General features: G+C 34.7%; 1 protein-coding gene across 1 annotated transcript; it reads right to left on the bottom strand.

Annotated features, from left to right (window-relative positions):
• Positions 1-3,611: 3,611 nt before the first annotated feature.
• On the bottom strand, positions 3,612-6,145 carry LOC148240108 (uncharacterized). The gene is made up of 6 exons (XM_088212072.1): positions 5,962-6,145; positions 5,760-5,869; positions 5,385-5,609; positions 5,118-5,296; positions 4,181-4,661; positions 3,612-4,079 (listed from the first exon to the last, which is right to left on the bottom strand). The coding sequence occupies exons 1-6, from the start codon at positions 6,143-6,145 to the stop codon at positions 3,612-3,614; spliced, it is 1,647 nt and encodes a 548-aa protein (XP_088068198.1).
• Between the last annotated feature and the right edge of the window lie 13,629 nt (positions 6,146-19,774).

The following is a 19,774-nucleotide window of genomic DNA, read 5'->3' as shown; positions in this document are numbered from 1 at the left end:
ATTCCCAAGGAAAACTATACCACAGTTCCAATACGGAACCTAATAACCAGCACTCTTAGCCCAGTGGCTCCAACCAATAACAATACCAATATCCCTCCAAAAAAATCGGATAGACCGAAATTAGACTAAGAAAACTTAATGAGTTAAGTTTTATTATACACTTAACTCTTTTTTTTATACATAACCCCTAAGCTATCCTAGACCTAATTCAGCCTAACTCTATTGTTTTTTCCCATTTCTCCCTCTCACATTCTTTCCAAAACCTTACTTGTCCCTCTACGCACCCCAACCATCCATCTACTATTTCCCTTTTTAATTCATTCATTCCACTTCCATTTTAATTCTTTAGTAATTTAACCATTTCAATATAATAATACAAATCATACAATTTATATATATATAACATACATCAAGTAAGAAGAAACAACAAGCATACTAATTTAATTTAATCCTAATGTTGCCTAATTAATTTTTTATCCATTTATTTTACTAACACTTAAGTCTTCTAGCTTAACTCTATTTTACTTTAAGTTTTCTATTTAAGTTTACTAATCCTATCTATCTATCTCATAATTCCATTCTTTGTTTTGATTTATTTCCTAATTTTAGTAAGTTTCTATTTAATTTCTATTTCAATGAATTTACAAAATTGTCTAACTAATTAACTCAAATTCATTATTTATAATTCCCTTATTTGCAGTATTTATAATTTCCTATTTTCATTTATTTTCCAATTTTCTTTTTCTATTTAATTCAAATTTTCCTTTCCTTTATTGACATAATCCTAACCTTAAAACATAAAATAGCATCAACAACAAAATCAATCAAGAAGATATCCTTTGATTTAACCAAAACATCATGGAACACACACACACCCCTAAGTTCATTTAAAACCATATTGCTTTCTATTTTTATTCAAAATACACCTTCTAGATGCATATAAAAAACTCGTTAAAAGTTATTAAAGGAGTACTGCAATTCCTACCTCAATTGAGGCATGGTAACGAACTGATTCCAAGGATTTAGTTCTAATTGCAACCCTAAAGAACAAACACCTCGCAAACTATGGTTTGGGTCTTCAACGAAACCCATTCAACGTACTAGGTGCACACACGTCACACAAACAACTCTCCTTCGCTCATGCATATGAGTGGACTGCATAACCGAACACCCTACGAGAGTAAACACGTGAGGGAGTGATTTGTGAGGTTGTTTGTCATTAAAATTTCAGATTTGAAGATGGAGCCACAAGGGAGTGAAAGAACATCAAATTATCAAGAATTCATCCTCAAAGCAATGCAACAACAATTTGAGAGGATTCTACTAGCTATTGGCAACATGAATAAGAAACTAGAGAAACAATAACGTGAGTTAAATTCCATGAGAGAGGAAGCTTCCCAAACCAATCCAGGGGCAAGAAGACTTCCAACACCACCTTTTGATGAGGAAGTGGAGGACGAATTTGATGACGAGGCTACTTTGGTCAATAAAGGTAGAGATTATGGTAGGGGTCGAAATGATCCGGATAAAAATATTGGGAGCATCAAAATGAAAATCTCATCGTTTCTAAGCAAGAATGATCCGAATGCTTATCTTGAATGGAAGCGCAAGGTGGAGCTTATTTTTGAGTGCCACAATTATTCGAAGGAGAAAAAGATAAAGCTTGTGGTTGTGGAGTTTTGAGAGTATGCCATTGTGTGCTGGGATCAACTCATCACAAGTAAAAGGAGAAATGAAGAGAGACCTATTTCCACTTGGGCCGAAATGAAGGCTATCATGAGAAGACGCTTTGTTCCTGCTCACTACTATAGGGACCTACATCAAAGATTGCAAGGCCTTATACAAGAGAACAAGAGTGTAGAAGATTACTACAAAGAGATGGAGAGCCATGATAAGGGCTAATATTGAAGATGATAGGGAAGCTACTATGGCAAGGTTCTTAAATGGCCTTAACAAAGACATAGCCAATATTGTAGAGCTTCAACATTATGTGGAGATTGATAATATAGTGCAAATGGCTATAAAGATTGAAAGACAATTAAAGCAAAAGGGGAACACAAGGCAAGACAAAACTTACTCGGCCCAAAATTCCAATAGGAGGTCGAATTGTAGGGGAGATAACAAGGCTGTCCAATTCAAAAGAGATGACAAAATCAAGCCAAAAGATGCTAATGATAATAAAAACAAAGGTATTTCTAACTCTCAAACTCCTAGGAATAGAGATATCAAGTGTTTTAGATCCTTGGGTTTTAGTCATATTGCATCTCAATGCCCAAATAAAAGAGTAATGGTGATGCATGGTGATGGTGTTGAAACAGATGATGAGAGTGATGTGGAGGATGAAATACCTCCTTTGGAGGATTGTAGCTATGGGGAAACACCTATGGAAGGTAGATTGCTGGTTTCTAGGCGTGCTTTGAATACGCAAGTAGGGAATGATGATGAGGGGGTTAAGTTGTAGAGAGAGAACATTTGTCATTCTAGATGTCTAGTGAACGGAAAATTGTGTTGTATAATTATTGATGGGGGTAGTTGTATAAATGTGGTTAGTACCTTGTTTGTTGATAAACTGGGTTTGGAAGCTACAAAATATCCTAAACCCTATAAACTACAATGGCTTAACAATAGTGGGGAGGTGAGAGTTAATAAGCAAGTGAGGGTGCCTTTTACTATTGAGAAGTATAGTGATGAGGTGACACGTGATGTAGTTTCTATGCAAGCTAGTCATATTTTGTTGGGTAAACCATGGCAATGGGATAGGAGAGATCAGCATGATGGGTATCTGATAGCAACGGTTACCTGTTGATTAAGATCATTCCTTAATGATCTAGTTCAGCCAATCTTCAATCTTGGATGAACTCAACAACATTGAGCATATCAAACTCAACACCTTTGAATTACACCAAAAGAAAGAATTATGAAAATCTTCTAAGCAACCCAATCCAACCTATTTGAACCCAACAGCAGTAGGTATATTAAACCTACCACCTTTGAATCACAAAAAGGTAGAAAAATTGAATTACTGTTATCCATCCCTAAATCTAATGAACCCAACAATAATAGGTATATTAAACCTATCACCTTTGAATCACAGAAGAGAAAGAAGAAAAGGCCAAGGTGCCACAACTAGGAGGAAGAATCCTAGTGGATAAACCTAATAAGTTTTGCAAGTAACTTGCAAGACCCAAACTAGCTCAAAGAGACTAGCAAATTAAGGAAAGCCCTTAACAAGTATGTAATTTCAATATGATTTTTACAAGTAGAATGCATCCCTATTTATAGGTCATAGGGAGCATGAAATTCAAAAATAAATTACTTAAAATTAACTTTGGAACTAAAAACTAATAAAGAAAAATCCAAGACTAATTAATGACTTGGGATTCTAGGCTTCTTTGAATTCATTTTTCCAAGGCTGACTTCTTTTTACTCCATGCTGATTTTCCATCTTCCAATGAAGAGTTTTAATGCTTTTGAAGACACCAATCTTGTTCATAAATGATCAGATTTATTGATGTCCTTCAACTTCAAAGTCAAGCCATTATTGTTGACTAGAATTGATAAAATAGTGTAGTCTTGAACCAGCCATGCTTTTGCACTAATTTTAGGTCATATTATGGGCCAAAATGATTGTCTTGATCAACCAAATATGATCCATTAGCCCTTATTTGCCCATGATCCGAAATGGTCATGAAATTCACAATTATGGACTTCGCATTGTGGGCTTTGGAGCATTCTAGCGAAAGAATTGTGCTAATCAAATTCTTCAAGGCTTCTTGCATTTTCTTTCTTCTTGAACGTGTCATTGGACTAGCAATGTTGATCAAATTATCATCTTCACAAACTTGAGCTTCCTGATTAGCAAGATTTGAGCTTTTGTGTATTTGATCGCTATCAGTTCCCTCCCCCTTAAAAAGATTCAATCTCGAATCGTGTGCTGCATCATTTTTAAATGGAGAGAGATCAGAAACATTGAAAGTATTATTAATTCTAAACTCACCGGGCAAGTCCAACTTGTAGGCATTATTGTTGATTCTTTGAAGGACTTGAAATGGACCATCTCCACGAGGGTGTAACTTTGTCTTTTATTGGGAAATCTTTCCATCCTCATATGAACCCAAACCCAATCTCCGGGTTCAAAGATAACTTCCTTTCATCCACAATTGATCCTTGTAGCAACTACCTCACTTTTGTGCTTCAAACGTTCCTGAACTTTTTTATGTAAGCTCTTGACTATCTCAACTTTCTTAACCCCATCTAGATTCAAATATTCCTTTATGGGCAGAGGAGAAAGATCTAAAGGAGTTAGTGGATTAAAACCATAAATAATTCCAAAAGGAGATAAACCTGTGGATGAATGCATAGTTCGGTTATATGCAAATTCAGCAATTGGTACACAATCCTCCCAACTCTTGAGATTCTTTTTGAGGATTGCCCTTAGGAGTGTACCAAGAGTTCGATTTTTCACCTCCGTTTGTCCATCTGTTTGAGGATGACTTGTGGTTGAAAATAGCAATTTGGTTCCCAATTTTCCCCGAAGTGTCTTCCAAAAGTAACTCAAGAATTTGACATCTCTATCGGACACTATGCTTCTAGGAACCCCATGTAGTCGAACCACTTCTCTAAAGAACAAATTGGCAACATGCTTTGCATCATCCGATTTCCTACAAGGAATAAAATGTGTCATTTTAGAAAAATGATCAACCACAACAAAAATACTATCCATACCTCATTGTGATCTAGGTAGCCCTAGAATGAAATCCATGGATATGTCAATCCAAGGTGATTGAGGTATAGGCATTGGAGTGTAAAGTCCGTGAGGAAGGGACTTGGATTTTGCTCGTTTGCACTCAACACATCCTCCACAAAGCTTTCCAACGTCTCATTTCATGTGTGGCCAGTAGAAATGTTCATTCAAGACATCAAGAGTTTTAGGAATTCCAAAATGTCCCACTAATCCACCACTATGTGCCTCTCGCACAAGTAACTCCCTTAAAGAACAATGTGGAACACACAATCTGTTTTCTCTAAACAAGAAACCATTATTTTTGTAGAACTTGTTAAAAGCTCCAATTTCACATGTTTCAAAAATTTGAGAAAAATCAGAATCATTAGCATACAATTCTTTAATGTACTCAAATCCCCTAATTTTTGCATCTAAAGTAACAAGAAGTGTGTACCTTTGGGAGAGTGCATCAGCAACAATGTTTTCCCTACCCTTCTTGTACTTCACAACATAGAGAAAAGTCTCAATAAATGCTATCCACTTAACATGCCTCTTATGCAAATTCTTTTGTCCCTGAGATACTTGAGAGATTCATGGTCAATGTGGATCACAAACTCTTCTGGCAGAGGTAATGCTGCCATGTTTCCAATGCCCTCATAACGGCATAAAGCTCCTTATCATAAGTTGGATAATTCAAATGAGCTCCTTTCAACTTTTCACTAAAGTAAGCAAGTGATCGGCCTTCTTGAAGCAAAACAACAACTATTCCAATTCCTGAAGCGTCATATTCAACTTCAAAAGTTTTAAAAAAATTAGGCAAAGCTAGAACGATTGCATTAGTCAAATCATGCTTCAATTGATCAAAAGCTTTTCGTTGTGAATTACCCTATCCAAACTTTACATTCTTTTTTACCAACTCATTAAGAGGGGTTGCTTTTGCTGAAAAATCTTTAACAAACCTTCGATAAAAACTAGTAAGCCCATGGAAAGATCTTACCTCAGTCACACTTGTTGGAATTGGCTAGTCAAGAATGGCCTCAATCTTTGCTTCATCAACTCTCAAATCATTAGCACTTACTACATAGCCATGGAAAATTACTTCTTCCACACAAAAAGTATATTTCTTCAAATTAGCATACACCTTTTCTTCATGCAAAACAGCAAGAACAAACTTAAGATGCTCAATATGATCACTCATATTCTTGCTATAAATCATAATATCATCAAAATAAACAAACCACAAATTTTCCAATGAAATGCTTCAATCTTTGCTTCATCAACTCTTAAATCATTAGCACTTACCACATAGCCAAGGAAAATTACTTCTTCCACACAAAAAGTACATTTCTTCAAATTAGCATACAACTTTTCTTCACGTAAAGCAGCAAGAACAAACTTAAGATGCTCAATATGATCAGTCATATTCTTGCTATAATTCAGAATATCATCAAAATAAACAAACCACAAATTTTCCAATGAAACACTTCAAAACATGATTCATCAATCTCATGAAAGTGCTGGGGGCATTAGTTAAAATAAAGGGCATAACAAGCCACTCATAAAGACCAAATTTTGTTTTGAAGGTCGTCTTCCATTCATCACCTTCTTTTAATCTAATTTAATGATATCCATATTTCAAATCAATCTTTGTAAAAATGCATGCACCGTGTAACTCATCAAGCATATCATCTAATCTAGGAATTGGATGATGATACTTAATGGTGCTTTTCTACGTTCTCAACCATATGAAGCATTTCCTCCAAATCCATGTAGTGCTGCAATTCAACAACATCAGCAATCTCCCTTTTCAAACCACCCAAGAAACGTGCCATAGTAGCCTCGGGATCTTCTTCAATATTGGCTCTGGTCATAGCCATGTCTAACTCTTGATAGTACTCCTCCACAGTCCTTGATCCTTGAGTTGTGCCTTGCAACTTATTGAACAAGTCTCTATAGTAATGAGGGGCACAAATCTCTTCTTCATTACTGCCTTCATGTCCTCCCAAGTGCCAATAGGTCGTTCCCTATTTCTCCTTCTAGAGACATTCAACTTATCTCACCAAGTTAGTGCATAACCTTGGAATTCAAGAGATGCAAGTTTTACCTTTTTTTCTTCCAAGTAGTTGTGGATTGAAAAGACTTTTTCCACCTTTGCTTCCCACTCCAAGTATGATTCGGGATCATTTCTGCCTTGAAATGTAGGAATGGTCATTATGACGCTTTTGAGATTGTTCAACCTACCTTTATTCCATCTCCTCCTACTTCCTTGGGATATTTCGGATTGAACCTCTTCATTAGATTCATGCCTACTTTCATTCCTTTGCAAATTTGCTTCGAGTTGATCCAGGTGCTCCATCACCGTCTCCATTGTTTGATTGAATTGTCTCAACAATTGTTGTCTCCAAGCCTTTTGTTCAAAGCTTTCTTGTGGTGCCTTCATTTCTGTTGTATCGATAGGAAATGAAAAATTTAAATACTCATACCCTTGTTTCCCTTCCTAAAATGTCACTCCCCAAATATAACTCTCGACTTAATATAGTGGGGGATAGACTCAATCGTTTCTTACCACTCTTTTTTGTATTACCAGCCTTTAAGAATTCGTTCAAGTCTTACAAATGCTTAAACAACACTTACTAAGCAAAACAACTAGAACAAAAAAATGACAAAGTGAATAAGGAAAATCAAGAAGAACGAAAGAAAAAAGAAAGAAAAAAAGAAAGGAAGAACTTATTCAAAGGTGTTGAAAAATTTTGTAACTCTTTATTTTCCCAATGATGAAACCTTCAAAACAAATGATGTTAGTACTTCCAAAGATCAAATGAATCAAGAAAAACTTAGCTCTAATACCAAAAATGATAAGCAACGATTACCCATTGTTTAAGATAAAATGATAGCAACTGTTACCCGTTGATTAAGATCATTCCTTGATGATCTAGTTCAGCCAGTCTTCAATCTTGGATGAACTCAACAACATTGAGCATATCAAACTCAACACCTTTGAATTACACTAAAAGAAAGAATTTTGGAAATCTTCTAAGCAACCCAACCCAACCTATTTGAACCCAACAACAGTAGGTATATTAAACCTACCACCTTCGAATCACAAAAAGGTAGAAAAATTAAACTACTGTTACCCACCCCTAAATCTAATGAACCCAACAATAATAGGTATATTAAACCTATCACCTTTAAATCACAGAATAGAAAGAAGAAAGGCCGAGGTGCCACAACTAGGAGAAAGAATCCCAGTTGATAAACATAATAAGTTTTGCAAGCAACTTGCAAGACCTAAACTAGCTCAAAGAGACTAGCAAATCAAGGAAAACCCTTAACAAGTACATAATTTCCATCCGTTTTCTATAAGTAGAATGCACCCCTATTTATAGGTCATAGGAAGTACGAAATTCAAAAGTAGATTACTTAAAATTAACTTTGGAAATAGAAACTATTAAAAAAACATAATTCAAGACTAATTAATGACTCGGGATTCTAGTCTTCTTTGAATTCATTTTTCCCAAGCTGACTTCTCTTTACTCCATGCTGATTTTCCATCATCCAATGAAGAGTTTTAATGCTTTTGAAGACTCCAATCTTGTTCATAAATGATCAGATTTATTGATGTCCTTCAACTTTGAAGTCAAACCATTACTGTTGACTAGAATTGATAAAAGAGTGTAGTCTTGAACCAGCCATGTTTTTGCACTAATTTTAGGCCATATTATGGGCCAAAATGATTGTCTTGATCAACCAAATATGATCCATTAGCCCTTATTGGCCCATGATCTGAAATGGTCATGAAATTCACAATTCTGGACTTCGCATTGTGGGCTTTGGAGCATTCTAGTGAAAGACTTGTGCTAATCAAATTCTTCAAGGCTTCTTGCATTTTCTTTCTTCTTGAACGTGTCATTGGACCAGCAATGTTGATCAAATTATCATCTTCACAAACTTGAGCTTCCTGATTAGAAACATTTGAGCTTTTGTGCATTTGATCACTATCAAGCTCAATGATGCACAATTGAATTATTCCACCAATGACAAAGAGTTTTATGTTTTGGTAAGAGCATTAGAGACATGGCAGCATTATTTGTTACCAAAAGAATTTGTGATTAACACTGATCATGAATCTTTGAGGTATTTGAAAGGGCAAGACAAGCTTAATAAACGACATGCAAAATGGGTGAAATTCATAGAGTCCTTCCCATATGTGATCCAATATAAGCAAGGAAAAGAAAATTGTGGTAGCTTATGCACTTTCAAGAAGGTAATGTCTTATCTCTACTCTTTCTACAAAGTTTGACGCAAACAAAGCTAAAAACACATAAGATACTCAAAGAGCATCAAAAGGTGACTTGGAGCAAATTTCAAATGAGTTGAACACAAATAGAATTCCAAACCTGGAAAGTTTCAGTAGACCAGTATCAAAATCGAAGGCAAAGAAGTTTAAAGAGTTACTCCAAGTTTTCACTCAAAAACATGTGGATGATGGGCTGGCCAATTGTGGAAAGTTCAAATATGAGCTTTTTGAACAGCCTAAATTCGTAACTTTAATTGGGTTTAAATTATTTGAGATAATTTTGGCTTGTTTGAGTCTTATTGGTAATGGGTGAATAAGCATTGTGTAGGGGTTGGATTAGTTGAGTTGTTTTAAATATTTTGGATTGTATTATTTTAGTTTGAGTTAATTAAGCCCATATAGTCAAGTGTAACTCATTTGGGCTTAAGTCTTGTCTTATTATTATTACAAAAATGAGCCCATAACTATATGGTGCCACAAAAATTAGTGGTGTTGGTTAAGAAGAATGGAGCTACAAGGAGTTACATAACAGTTATATGCCTATAATTAGCTTTGTTATTGTCGGAGTTATAATTGTAATTATCACATATTAGTCTAGTTATTGTGAGAGTTACGATTGTAGTTATTGTGTTGTAACTTACCGTTGATTTCTTTGACTATAAATACCAAAGGAACTCTTCTTTGTGGATATTAAGAGTTGTAATTAAATATTTCAGAATTGAGTTAAGAGTGTTTTGGCTTTCTTTTCACTTTATGCACAAGATGTTGATTTGGAATACAATTGTTATCACTTGTATTTTAATTTTGATTTCCTATTTTAATTGTTCTTGGTAAGTGTTTGGATTATGTTCAAGCGATGTCATTTATCTTTCTTGGGTTCTATCTAACTTCTACCATTTGGGTGATTGAACAAATTTGATTCCTTTTTACTTGTGACCTAAATTCTTTTTTAAACCAATTGAAGAGTTCTAAGGTTCGAGCAAGGGTCTTGGGGTTCCGCATCTTTTGATATCAAAGCAAATTAGTCTATCCATATTTTGTTGTCTTTATTTTCATTATTTCTTGCTAAAAAAAGAGACAAATTTGCATTCAGCAAAAAAAAAAAATCAAACTAGTCTAATTTGCTTAATTAAACCAATTCTACCTTGTGTAACTGAAACACTTGTTGTTTCTTCTCTTTTATTTATCTCATATAACATTCAAGTACATTTAAAATTTAAAAGAGAAACTCGTTTCAAGGCTGTTTGTTTGGTTGAGATTGTTTGTGTAATTTTTGAGGCTGTTTGGAAACAACTCACCTCCATTGAGTTTGTTTTCATCCAAAACTATTTGTTTCACTTAATTTGAGTGTTTTGGGTGATAATTTGTGGTTCTATTAGAGAATTACAAGTTTCGTGCATTAAATTCCAGATTCACTATTTTTTTTCTTGCATCTTTAGTTTTCATTTAATATTTCTGCCCATTTGCTTCTTATTACATCTTGAGGTAATAATGTTGTTTTGTTGTTGCCTAATTAACATAAAAATCATCATACACTTATTTCTACATCAAGTGTGTGCTCTTCATTGTTTAGAATGTTCTAGTTTGCTTCTAGAGTTGAATTCGTGTATCTTGTTTCTTCAGGAATTCTTTGTTATCTCTAATTAAAATTGAGTACATAGTGATAATTAATTTTTGTTTAAATTGACTCTTTTGTATAGAGTTATAAAAGATTTCTTGAGTGGTAAAAAGCAAGAGAGTGTGAGCTCAAAAGAGGGTAAAAGCCAAAATTGAGTGAAACACGAGTGCCCATACTACGAGAGTGTACACGTGAGGACATTTGTGAGGTTGCAATCTATTTTTGTTTGTCATTAAAATTTTAGATTTGAAGATGAAGCCACAAGGTAGTGAAAGAACATCAAATTATCAAGAATTCATCCTCAAAGCAATGCAACAAAAATTTGAGAGGATTCAACTAGCTATTGGCAACATGAATGAGAAACTAGAGAAACAATAACGTGAGTTAAATTCCACGAGAGGGGAAGCTTCCCAAACCAATCCAGGGGCAAGAAGACTTCCAACACCACCTTTTGCTGAGGAAGTGGAGGACGAATTTGATGACCAGGCTACTTTGGTCAATAAATGTCGAGATTATGATAGGGGTCGAAACGATCCTGATAAAAACATTGGGAGCATCAAAATGAAAATCCCATTGTTTCTAGGCAAGAATGATCCGAATGCTTATCTTGAATGGAAGCGCAAGGTGGAGCTTATTTTTGAGTGCCACAATTATTCGGAGGAGAAAAAGATAAAGCTTGCGGCCGTGGAGTTTTGAGAGTATGCCATTGTGTGGTGGGATCAACTCATCACAAGTAAAAGGAGAAATGAAGAGAGACCTATTTCCACTTGGGCCGAAATGAAGGCTATCATGAGAAGGCGCTTTGTTCCTACTCACTACTATAGGGACTTACCTCAAAGATTACAAGGCCTTATATAAGAGAACAAGAGTGTAGAAGATTACTACAAAGAGATGGAGAGCCATGATAAAGGCTAATATTGAAGAGGATAGGGAAGCTACTATGGCAAGTTTCTTAAATGGCCTTAACAAAGACATAGCCAATATTGTAGAGCTTCAACATTATGTGGAGATTGATGATATAGTGCACATTGCTATACAGATTGAAAGACAATTAAAGCGAAAGGGGAACACAAGACAAGCCAACACTTATTCAGCCCAAAATTCCAATTGGAGGCCGAATTGTAGGGGAGATAACAAGGTTGTCCAATTCAAAATAGATGACAAAATCAAGCCAAAAGATGCTAATGATAATAAAAACAAAGGTATTTCTAACTCCCAAACTCCTAGGAATAGAGATATCAAGTGTTTTAAATCCTTGGGTTTTGGTCATATTGCATCTCAATGCCCAAATAAAAGGGTAATGGTGATGCGTGGTGATGGTGTTGAAACGGATGATCAGAGTGATGTGGAGGATGAAATACCTCCTTTGGAGGATTGTAGTGATGGGGAAACGCCAATGGAAGGTAGATTGTTGGTTTCTAGGCGTGCTTTGAATACACAAGTAAGGAATGATGATGAGGGGGTTAAGTTACAAAGAGAGAACATTTTTCATTCTAGATGTCTCGTAAACAGAAAATTGTGTAGCATGATTATTGATGGGGGTAGTTGTGTAAATGTGGCTAGTACCTTGTTTGTTGATAAACTGGGTTTGGAAGCTACAAAACATCCTAAACCCTATAAACTGCAGTGGCTTAACAATAGTGGAGAGGTGAGAGTTAATAAGCAAGTGAGGGTACCTTTTACTATTGGGAAGTATAGTGATGAAAAGAAAAGAGAAAAGAAAAGAGAGTGAGAGAAAATTGGAGTGGAAAAATAAAGATCAAAAGGAAAAAGAAAGAGAGGTGCATTCGACCATAGAAAAGAATGAGGGAAAAAAAATGAGCTTTTATGCTAAAATAATAGATGTGAGAAAAGTTTTATTTTCTAACAAGCCAATGATTGTACTCATGTACAAGTAAGCTTGTTTCTCAACTAACGAACTTGACCCTTCTTTGCCAAGTGTTGTTGTTGAAGTTTTGCAGGAATTTAGCAATGTCTTTTCCGATGATCTACCTCAAGGTCTACCACCTTTGAAAGGGATTGAGCATCAAATTGACTTCATTCCCGGGGCTGAAATACCAAATAGGCCAGCCTATAGGAACAATTCTGAGGAGACCAAAGAGCTTCAAAGGCACTTGGAGGAGCTATTACAAAAGGGGCACATTCGAGAAAATTTAAGCCCATGCGCAGTGCCCGTCTTGTTAATACCCAAAAAAAGATCGTAGTTGGTGTATGTGTGTTGATTGTAGAGCTGTAAACAAAATAACGGTAAAATATCGACACCCAATACCTTGACTTGATGATATGTTAGATGAGTTGCATGGTGCTTGTGTATTTTGTAAAATTGATCTTAAAAGTGGTTATCACCGAATAAGAATGAAACCAGGAGATGAATTGAAAACTACTTTTAAAATAAAACAAGGGTTATATGAGTGGTTGGTTATGCCATTTGGCTTAACTAATGCACCAAGCACTTTCATGCATTTAATGAACTATGTTTTACGTGAATTTATTGAAAAGTTTGTGGTTGTTTACTTCGATGACATTTTTATGTATAGCAAATCTTTAAATGAGCATGTCATGCATTTGAGGCAAGTGTTTGACACATTGCGCAAATTTCAACTGTATGCTAACATAAAGAAATGTACATTTTGCATTGATCGCATCATTTTCTTAGGATATGTCATGAGTGCAAAAGAAATCGAGGTAGATAGTGAAAAGGTAAAGGCTCTTCAAGAGTAGCCGACACCTAAAAGTGTAAGTGAGGTGCGTAATTTTCATAGTATAGAAAGTCTCTATAGGAAATTTGTAAATGATTTTAGCATCGTTGCTGCCCCTTTAACTGAAATCATGAAAAAAGATAAGGAGTTTGTTTGGGGAAAAGAACAAGAACATGCGTTTTCCTTATTGAAAGAACAGTTATGTAATACGCCTTTATTAAGATTGCCTAATTTTGATTCAACTTCTGAAATTGAATGTGATGCCTCTGGGCTTGGGATAGGTGCTCCTCTTATGCAGGATAAAAGACCCACTGCTTACTTCAGTGAGAAGCTCTGTTAAGCAACGGTTACCCGTTGATTAAGATAAAATGATAGCAACGATTACCCATTGATTAAGATAGTTCCTTGATGATCTAGTTCAGCCAATCTTCAATCTTGGACGAACTCAACAACATTGAGCATATCAAACTCAACACCTTTGAATTACACCAAAAGAAAGAATTATGGAAATCTTCTAAGCAACCCAACCCAACCTATTTGAACCCAACAACAGTAGGTATATTAAACCTACCACCTTTGAATCACAAAAAGGTAGAAAAATTGAACTACTGTTACCCACCCCTAAATCTAATGAACCCAACAATAATAGGTATATTAAACCTATCACCTTTGAATCACAGAAGAGAAAGAAGAAAGGCCAAGGTGCCACAACTAGGAGGAAGAATCCCAGTTGATAAACCTAATAAGTTTTGCAAGCAACTTGCAAGACCAACACTAGCTCAAAGAGACTAGCAAATTAAGGAAAACCCTTAACAAGTACGTAATTTCCATCCGTTTTTTACAAGTAGAATGCACCCCTATTTATAGGTTATAGGAAGCACAAAATTCAAAAGTAAATTACTTAAAATTAACTTTAGAAATAAAAACTAATAAAAAAAAAACAGAATTCAAGACTAATTAATGACTTAGGATTCTAGTCTTCTTTGAATTCATTTTTCCTAGGCTGACTTCTCTTTACTCCATGTTGATTTTCCATCATCCAATGAAGAGTTTTAATGTTTTTGAAGACTTCAATCTTGTTCATAAATGATTAGATTTATTGATGTCCTTCAACTTCAAAGTCAAACCATTATTGTTGACTAGAATTGATAAAAGAGTGTAGTCTTGAACCAGCCATGTTTTTGCACAAATTTTAGGCCAGATTATGGGCCAAAATGATTGTCTTCATCAGTTCAATATGATCCATTATCCCTTATTGGCCCATGATCTGAAATGGTCAAGAAATTCATAATTCTTGACTTCGCATTGTGGGTTTTTGAGCATTCTAGTGAAAGACTTGTGCTAATCAAATTCTTCAAGGCTTCTTGAATTTTCTTTCTTTTTGAATGTGTCATTGGACCAGCAATGTTGATCAAATTATCATCTTCACAAACTTGAGCTTCCTGATTAGCAACATTTGAGTTTTTGTGCATTTGATCGCTATCAAGCTCGATAGTGCACAATTGAATTATTCCACCTATGACAAAGAGTTTTATGTTTTGGTAAGAGCATTAGAGACATGGCAGCATTATTTGTTACCAAAAGAATTTGTGATTCACACCGATCATGAATCTTTGAGGCATTTGAAAGGGCAAGACAAGCCTAATAAACGACATGCAAAATGGGTGAAATTCATAGAGTCCTTCCCATATGTGATCCAATATAAGCAAGGAAAAGAAATTTGTGGTAGCTAATGCACTTTCAAGAAGGTAATGTCTTATCTCTACTCTTTCTACAAATTTTGATGCAAACAAGGCTAAAAATACTTAAGATACTCAAAGAGCATCAAAAGGTGACTTGGAGCAAATTTCAAATGACTTGAACACAAATAGACTTCCAAATCTGGAAAGTTTCAGCGGACCAGTAACAAGATCGAAGGCAAAGAAGTTTAAATAGTTGCTCCAAGTTTTCACTCAAAAACATGTGGATGATGGGCTGGCCAATTGTGAAAAGTTCAAATATGAGCTATTTTAACAGCCTAAATTCGTAACCTTAATTGGGTTTAAATTATTTGAGATAATTTTGGCTTGTTTGAGTCTTATTGGTAATGGGTGAATAAGCATTGTGTAAGGGTTAGATTAGTTGAGTTGTTTTAAGTATTTTGGATTGTATTATTTTAGTTTGAGTTAATTAAGCCCATATAGTCAAGTGTAACTCATTTGGGCTTAAGTCTTGTCTTAGTATTATTACAAAAATGATCTCATAACTATATGGTGCCACAAACAATTAGTGGTTTTGGTTAAGATGATTGGTGTTACAAGGATAACACATAACAGTTACATGTCTATAATTAGCTTAGTTATTGTTGGAGTTATAATTGTAATTATCACATAATTAGTCTAGTTATTGTGGGAGTTACATTTGTAGTTATTGTGTTGTAACTTATCATTGATTTCTTTGGCTATAAATACCAAAGGAACTCTTCTTTGTGGATATCAAGAGTTGTAATCAAATATTTCAGAATTGAGTTAAGAGCATTATGGCTTTCTTTTCACTTTATGCACAAGATGCTGATTTGGAATACAATTGTTATCACTTGTATTTCAATTTTGATTTCCTATTTCAATTGTTCTTGGTACTTGTTTGGATTATGTTCAAGCGATTTCATTTATCTTTCTTGGGTTCTATCTAACTTCTACCATTTGGGTGATTGAACAAATTTGATTCCTTTTTACTTGTGATTTAAATTCTGTTCTAAACCGATTGAAGAGTTCTAAGGTTCGAGCAAGGGTCTTGGAGTTCCGCATCATTTGGTATCAAAGCATTGGTTCACCAAGTAAATTAGTCTATCCTTATTTTGTTGTCTTTATTTTCATTATTTCTTGCTAAAAAAAATCAGACTAGTCTAATTTGCTTAATTGTTCAAAACATACTTCGACCAATTTTACCTTGTGTAATTGAAACACCTTTTGTTTTTTCTCTTTTATTTATCTCATATAACATTCAAGTACATTTAAAATTTAAAAGAGAAACTCGTTTCAAGGCTGTTTGTTTTGTTGAGATTATTTGTGTAATTTTTGGGGTTGTTTGGAAATAACTCATCTCCATTGAGTTTGTTTTCATCCAAAATTATTTGTTTCACTTAATTTGAGTGTTTTGGGTGATAACTTGTGGTTCTATTAGAGAATTACAAGTTTCGTGCATTAAATTCCAGATTCACTATTTTTTTTCTTGCATCTTTTGTTTTCATTTAATATTTCTGCCCACTTGCTTCTTCTTACATCTTGAGGTAATAATGTTGTTTTGTTGTTACCTAATTAACATAAAAATCATCTTACACTTATTTCTACATCAAGTGTGTGCTCTTCATTGTTTAAAATGTTCTAGTTTGCTTCTAGAGTTGAATTCGTGTATCTTGTTTCTTCAGGAATTCTTTGTTATCTCTAATTAAAATTGAGTACATAGTGATAATTAATTTTTGTTTGAATTGACTCTTTTGTATAGAGTTATAAAAGATTGCTTGAGTGGTAAAAAGCAAGAGAGTGTGAGCTCAAAAGAGGGTAAAAGCCAAAATTGAGTGAAACACGAGTGCCCATACTACGAGAGTGTACACGTGAGGGAGTGATTTGTGAGGTTGCGATCTATTTTGTTTGTCATTAAAATTTCAGATTTGAAGATGGAGCCACAAGAGAGTGAAAGAACATCAAATTATCAAGAGTTCATCCTCAAAGAAATGCAACAACAATTTGAGAGGATTCAACTAGCTATTGGCAATATGAATGAGAAATTAGAGAAACAATAACGTGAGTTAAATTCCATGAGAGGGAAAGCTTCCCAAACCAATCCAGGGGCAAGAAGACTTCCAACACCACCTTTTGATGAGGAAGTGGAGGACGAATTTGATGACCAGACTACTTTGGTCAATGAAGGTCGAGATTATGATAGGGGTCGAAACGATCCTGATAAAAACATTGGGAGCATCAAAATGAAAATTCCATCGTTTCTAGGCAAGAATGATCCGAATGCTTATCTTGAATGGAAGTGCAAGGTGGAGCTTATTTTTAAGTGCCACAATTATTCGGAGCAGAAAAAGATAAAGCTTGCGGCCGTGGAGTTTGGAGAGTATGCCATTATGTGGTGGGATCAACTCATCACAAGTAAAAAGAGAAATGAAGAGAGACCTATTTCCACTTGGGCCGAAATGAAGGCTATCATGAGAAGGCACTTTGTTCCTACTCACAACTATAGGGACTTACATCAAAGATTGCAAGGCCTTATACAAGAGAACAAGAGTGTAGAAGATTACTACAAAGAGATGGAGAGCCAAGATAAGGGCTAATATTGAAGAGGATAGGGAAGCTACTATGGCAAGGTTCTTAAATGACCTTAACAAAGACATAGCCAATATTGTAGAGCTTCAACATTATGTGGAGATTGATAATATAGTGCACATGGCTATAAAGATTGAACGAAAATTAAAGCGAAAGGGGAACACAAGGCAAGCCAACACTTATTCGACCCAAAATTCCAATTAGAGGTCGAATTGTAGGGGAGATAACATGGCTGTCCAATTCAAAAGAGATGACAAAATCAAGCCAAAAGATGCTAATGATAATAAAAGCAAAGGTATTTCTAACTCCAAAATTCCTAAGAATAGAGATATCAAGTATTTTAGATCCTTGGTTTTTGGTCATATTGCATCTCAATGCCCAAATAAAAGGGTAATGGTGATGCGTGGTGATGGTGTTGAAACGGATGATGAGAGTGATGTGGAGGATGAAATACCTCCTTTGGAGGACTGTAGTGATGGGGAAACGCCTATGGAAGGTAAATTGTTGGTTTCTAGGCATGCTTTGAATATGCAAGTAAGGAATGATGATGAGGGGGTTAAGTTGCAGAGAGAGAACATTTTTCATTCTAGATGTCTAGTGAACGAAAAATTGTGTAGCATGATTATTGATGGTAATTGTGTAAATGTGGCTAGTACGTTGTTTGTTGATAAACTGGGTTTGGAAGCTACAAAACATCCTAAACCCTATAAACTGCAACGCCTTTTACTATTGGGAAGTATAGTGATGAGGTGACATGTGATGTAGTTCCTATGCAAGCTAGTCATATTTTATTGGGTAAACCATGGCAATGGGATAGGAGAGTGATGTTTGATGGGTATCTCAATAGGTACATGGTAGAGAAAGAGAGCAAAAAGTATACTCTTCTTCCTTTGGTTCCTAAACAAGTTTTTATAGACCAAATGCAACTTGAAAAGTCTCATGATGAATTCGCACAAAGAGAGACCGAGAGAAAAAGAAAAAAAAAAAGAAAAAGAGGAAAGAAAAGAGAGTGAGAGAAAATTAGAGTGGAAAAATGAAGATCAAAAGGAAAAAGAAAGTGAGGTGCATTCGATAATAGAAAAGAATGAGGGAAATAAAATGAGCTTTTATGCTAAAATAAGAGAAGTGAGAAAAGCTTTATTTTCTAACAAGCCAATGATTGTACTCATCTACAAGGAAGCTTGTTTCTCAACTAACGAACTTGACCCTTATTTGCCAAGTGTTGTGGTTGAAGTTTTGCAGGAATTTATCAATGTCTTTCCCGATGATCTACCTCAAGGTTTACCACCTTAATGAGGGATTGAGCATCAAATTGACTTCATTTATTTGTACCGGTTATTTTCTATCACTTTTATAGGCCATTTAATTAAAAAACATGCAATTATACTTCAATTAAATGTGATGCACTCTCCGGTTTCCGTAGGGTGTTTGGGTGTGCAATCCACTCATATGCACGAGCGGAGGAGAGTTGTTTGTGTGATGTGTGTTCACCCAATATGCCAAATGGGTTCTGTTAAAGACTCAAACCATGGTTTGCTAGGTATTTGTACTTTGAGGTTGCGATTGGAACTGAATCCTTGGAATTAGTTCGTTACTGTGCCTTAGGAGGTAAGAATTGCAATACTCCCTTGATCACTTTTAATAAGTTTTCTATATGCATCTAAAAAGTGTATTTTGAATAAAATAGAAAACGATATGGTTCATGATGTTTTGGTTAAATCAAAGGATATTTTTTTGATTGATTTTGTTGTTGATGCTATTTCATGTTTTAAGTTTAGGATTAAATCAATAAAAAGAAAGGAAAATTTAAATTAAAGAGAAAAAGAAAAATTGAAAAATAAATGGAAATAGGAAATTATAAATAATACAAATAGGAAAATTATAAATAATAAATTTGAGGTAATTAGTTAGAGAATTTCGTAAATTCACTTAAAATAAAAATTAAGTATTTGACTAAAATTAGGAAATAAATCAAATTGAAGAAAAAAGTAAGAATTAAATTATGAGATAGATAGATAGGATTAGTAAACTTAAATAGAAAACTTAAAATAAAATAGAATTAAGTTACAAGACTTAAGGATTATTAAAATAAATGGATAAAAGATCAATTAGGAAACATTAGGATTA

This window comes from Carica papaya, chromosome 9 (genome assembly GCF_054855325.1).
Source record: "Carica papaya isolate Zhongbai chromosome 9, ASM5485532v1, whole genome shotgun sequence".
In the NCBI taxonomy this organism is placed as follows: domain Eukaryota; kingdom Viridiplantae; phylum Streptophyta; class Magnoliopsida; order Brassicales; family Caricaceae; genus Carica; species Carica papaya.
Note: the sequence above shows the minus strand (reverse complement) of the source record. Positions and strands in the feature narration are given on the sequence as shown.

Coding starts and splice junctions, on each gene's coding strand:
- LOC148240108 (XM_088212072.1), bottom strand. CDS start 6,145: ATGACTGATCATATTGAGCATCTTAAGTTTGTTCTTGCTGCTTTACGT. Junction 5,610..5,759: donor TTGATGAAGCAAAGATTGAG/GCCATTCTTGAC, acceptor AAGTTTGGATAG/GGTAATTCACAACGAAAAGC. Junction 5,297..5,384: donor ATGATAAGGAGCTTTATGCC/GTTATGAGGGCA, acceptor CAAGTATCTCAG/GGACAAAAGAATTTGCATAA.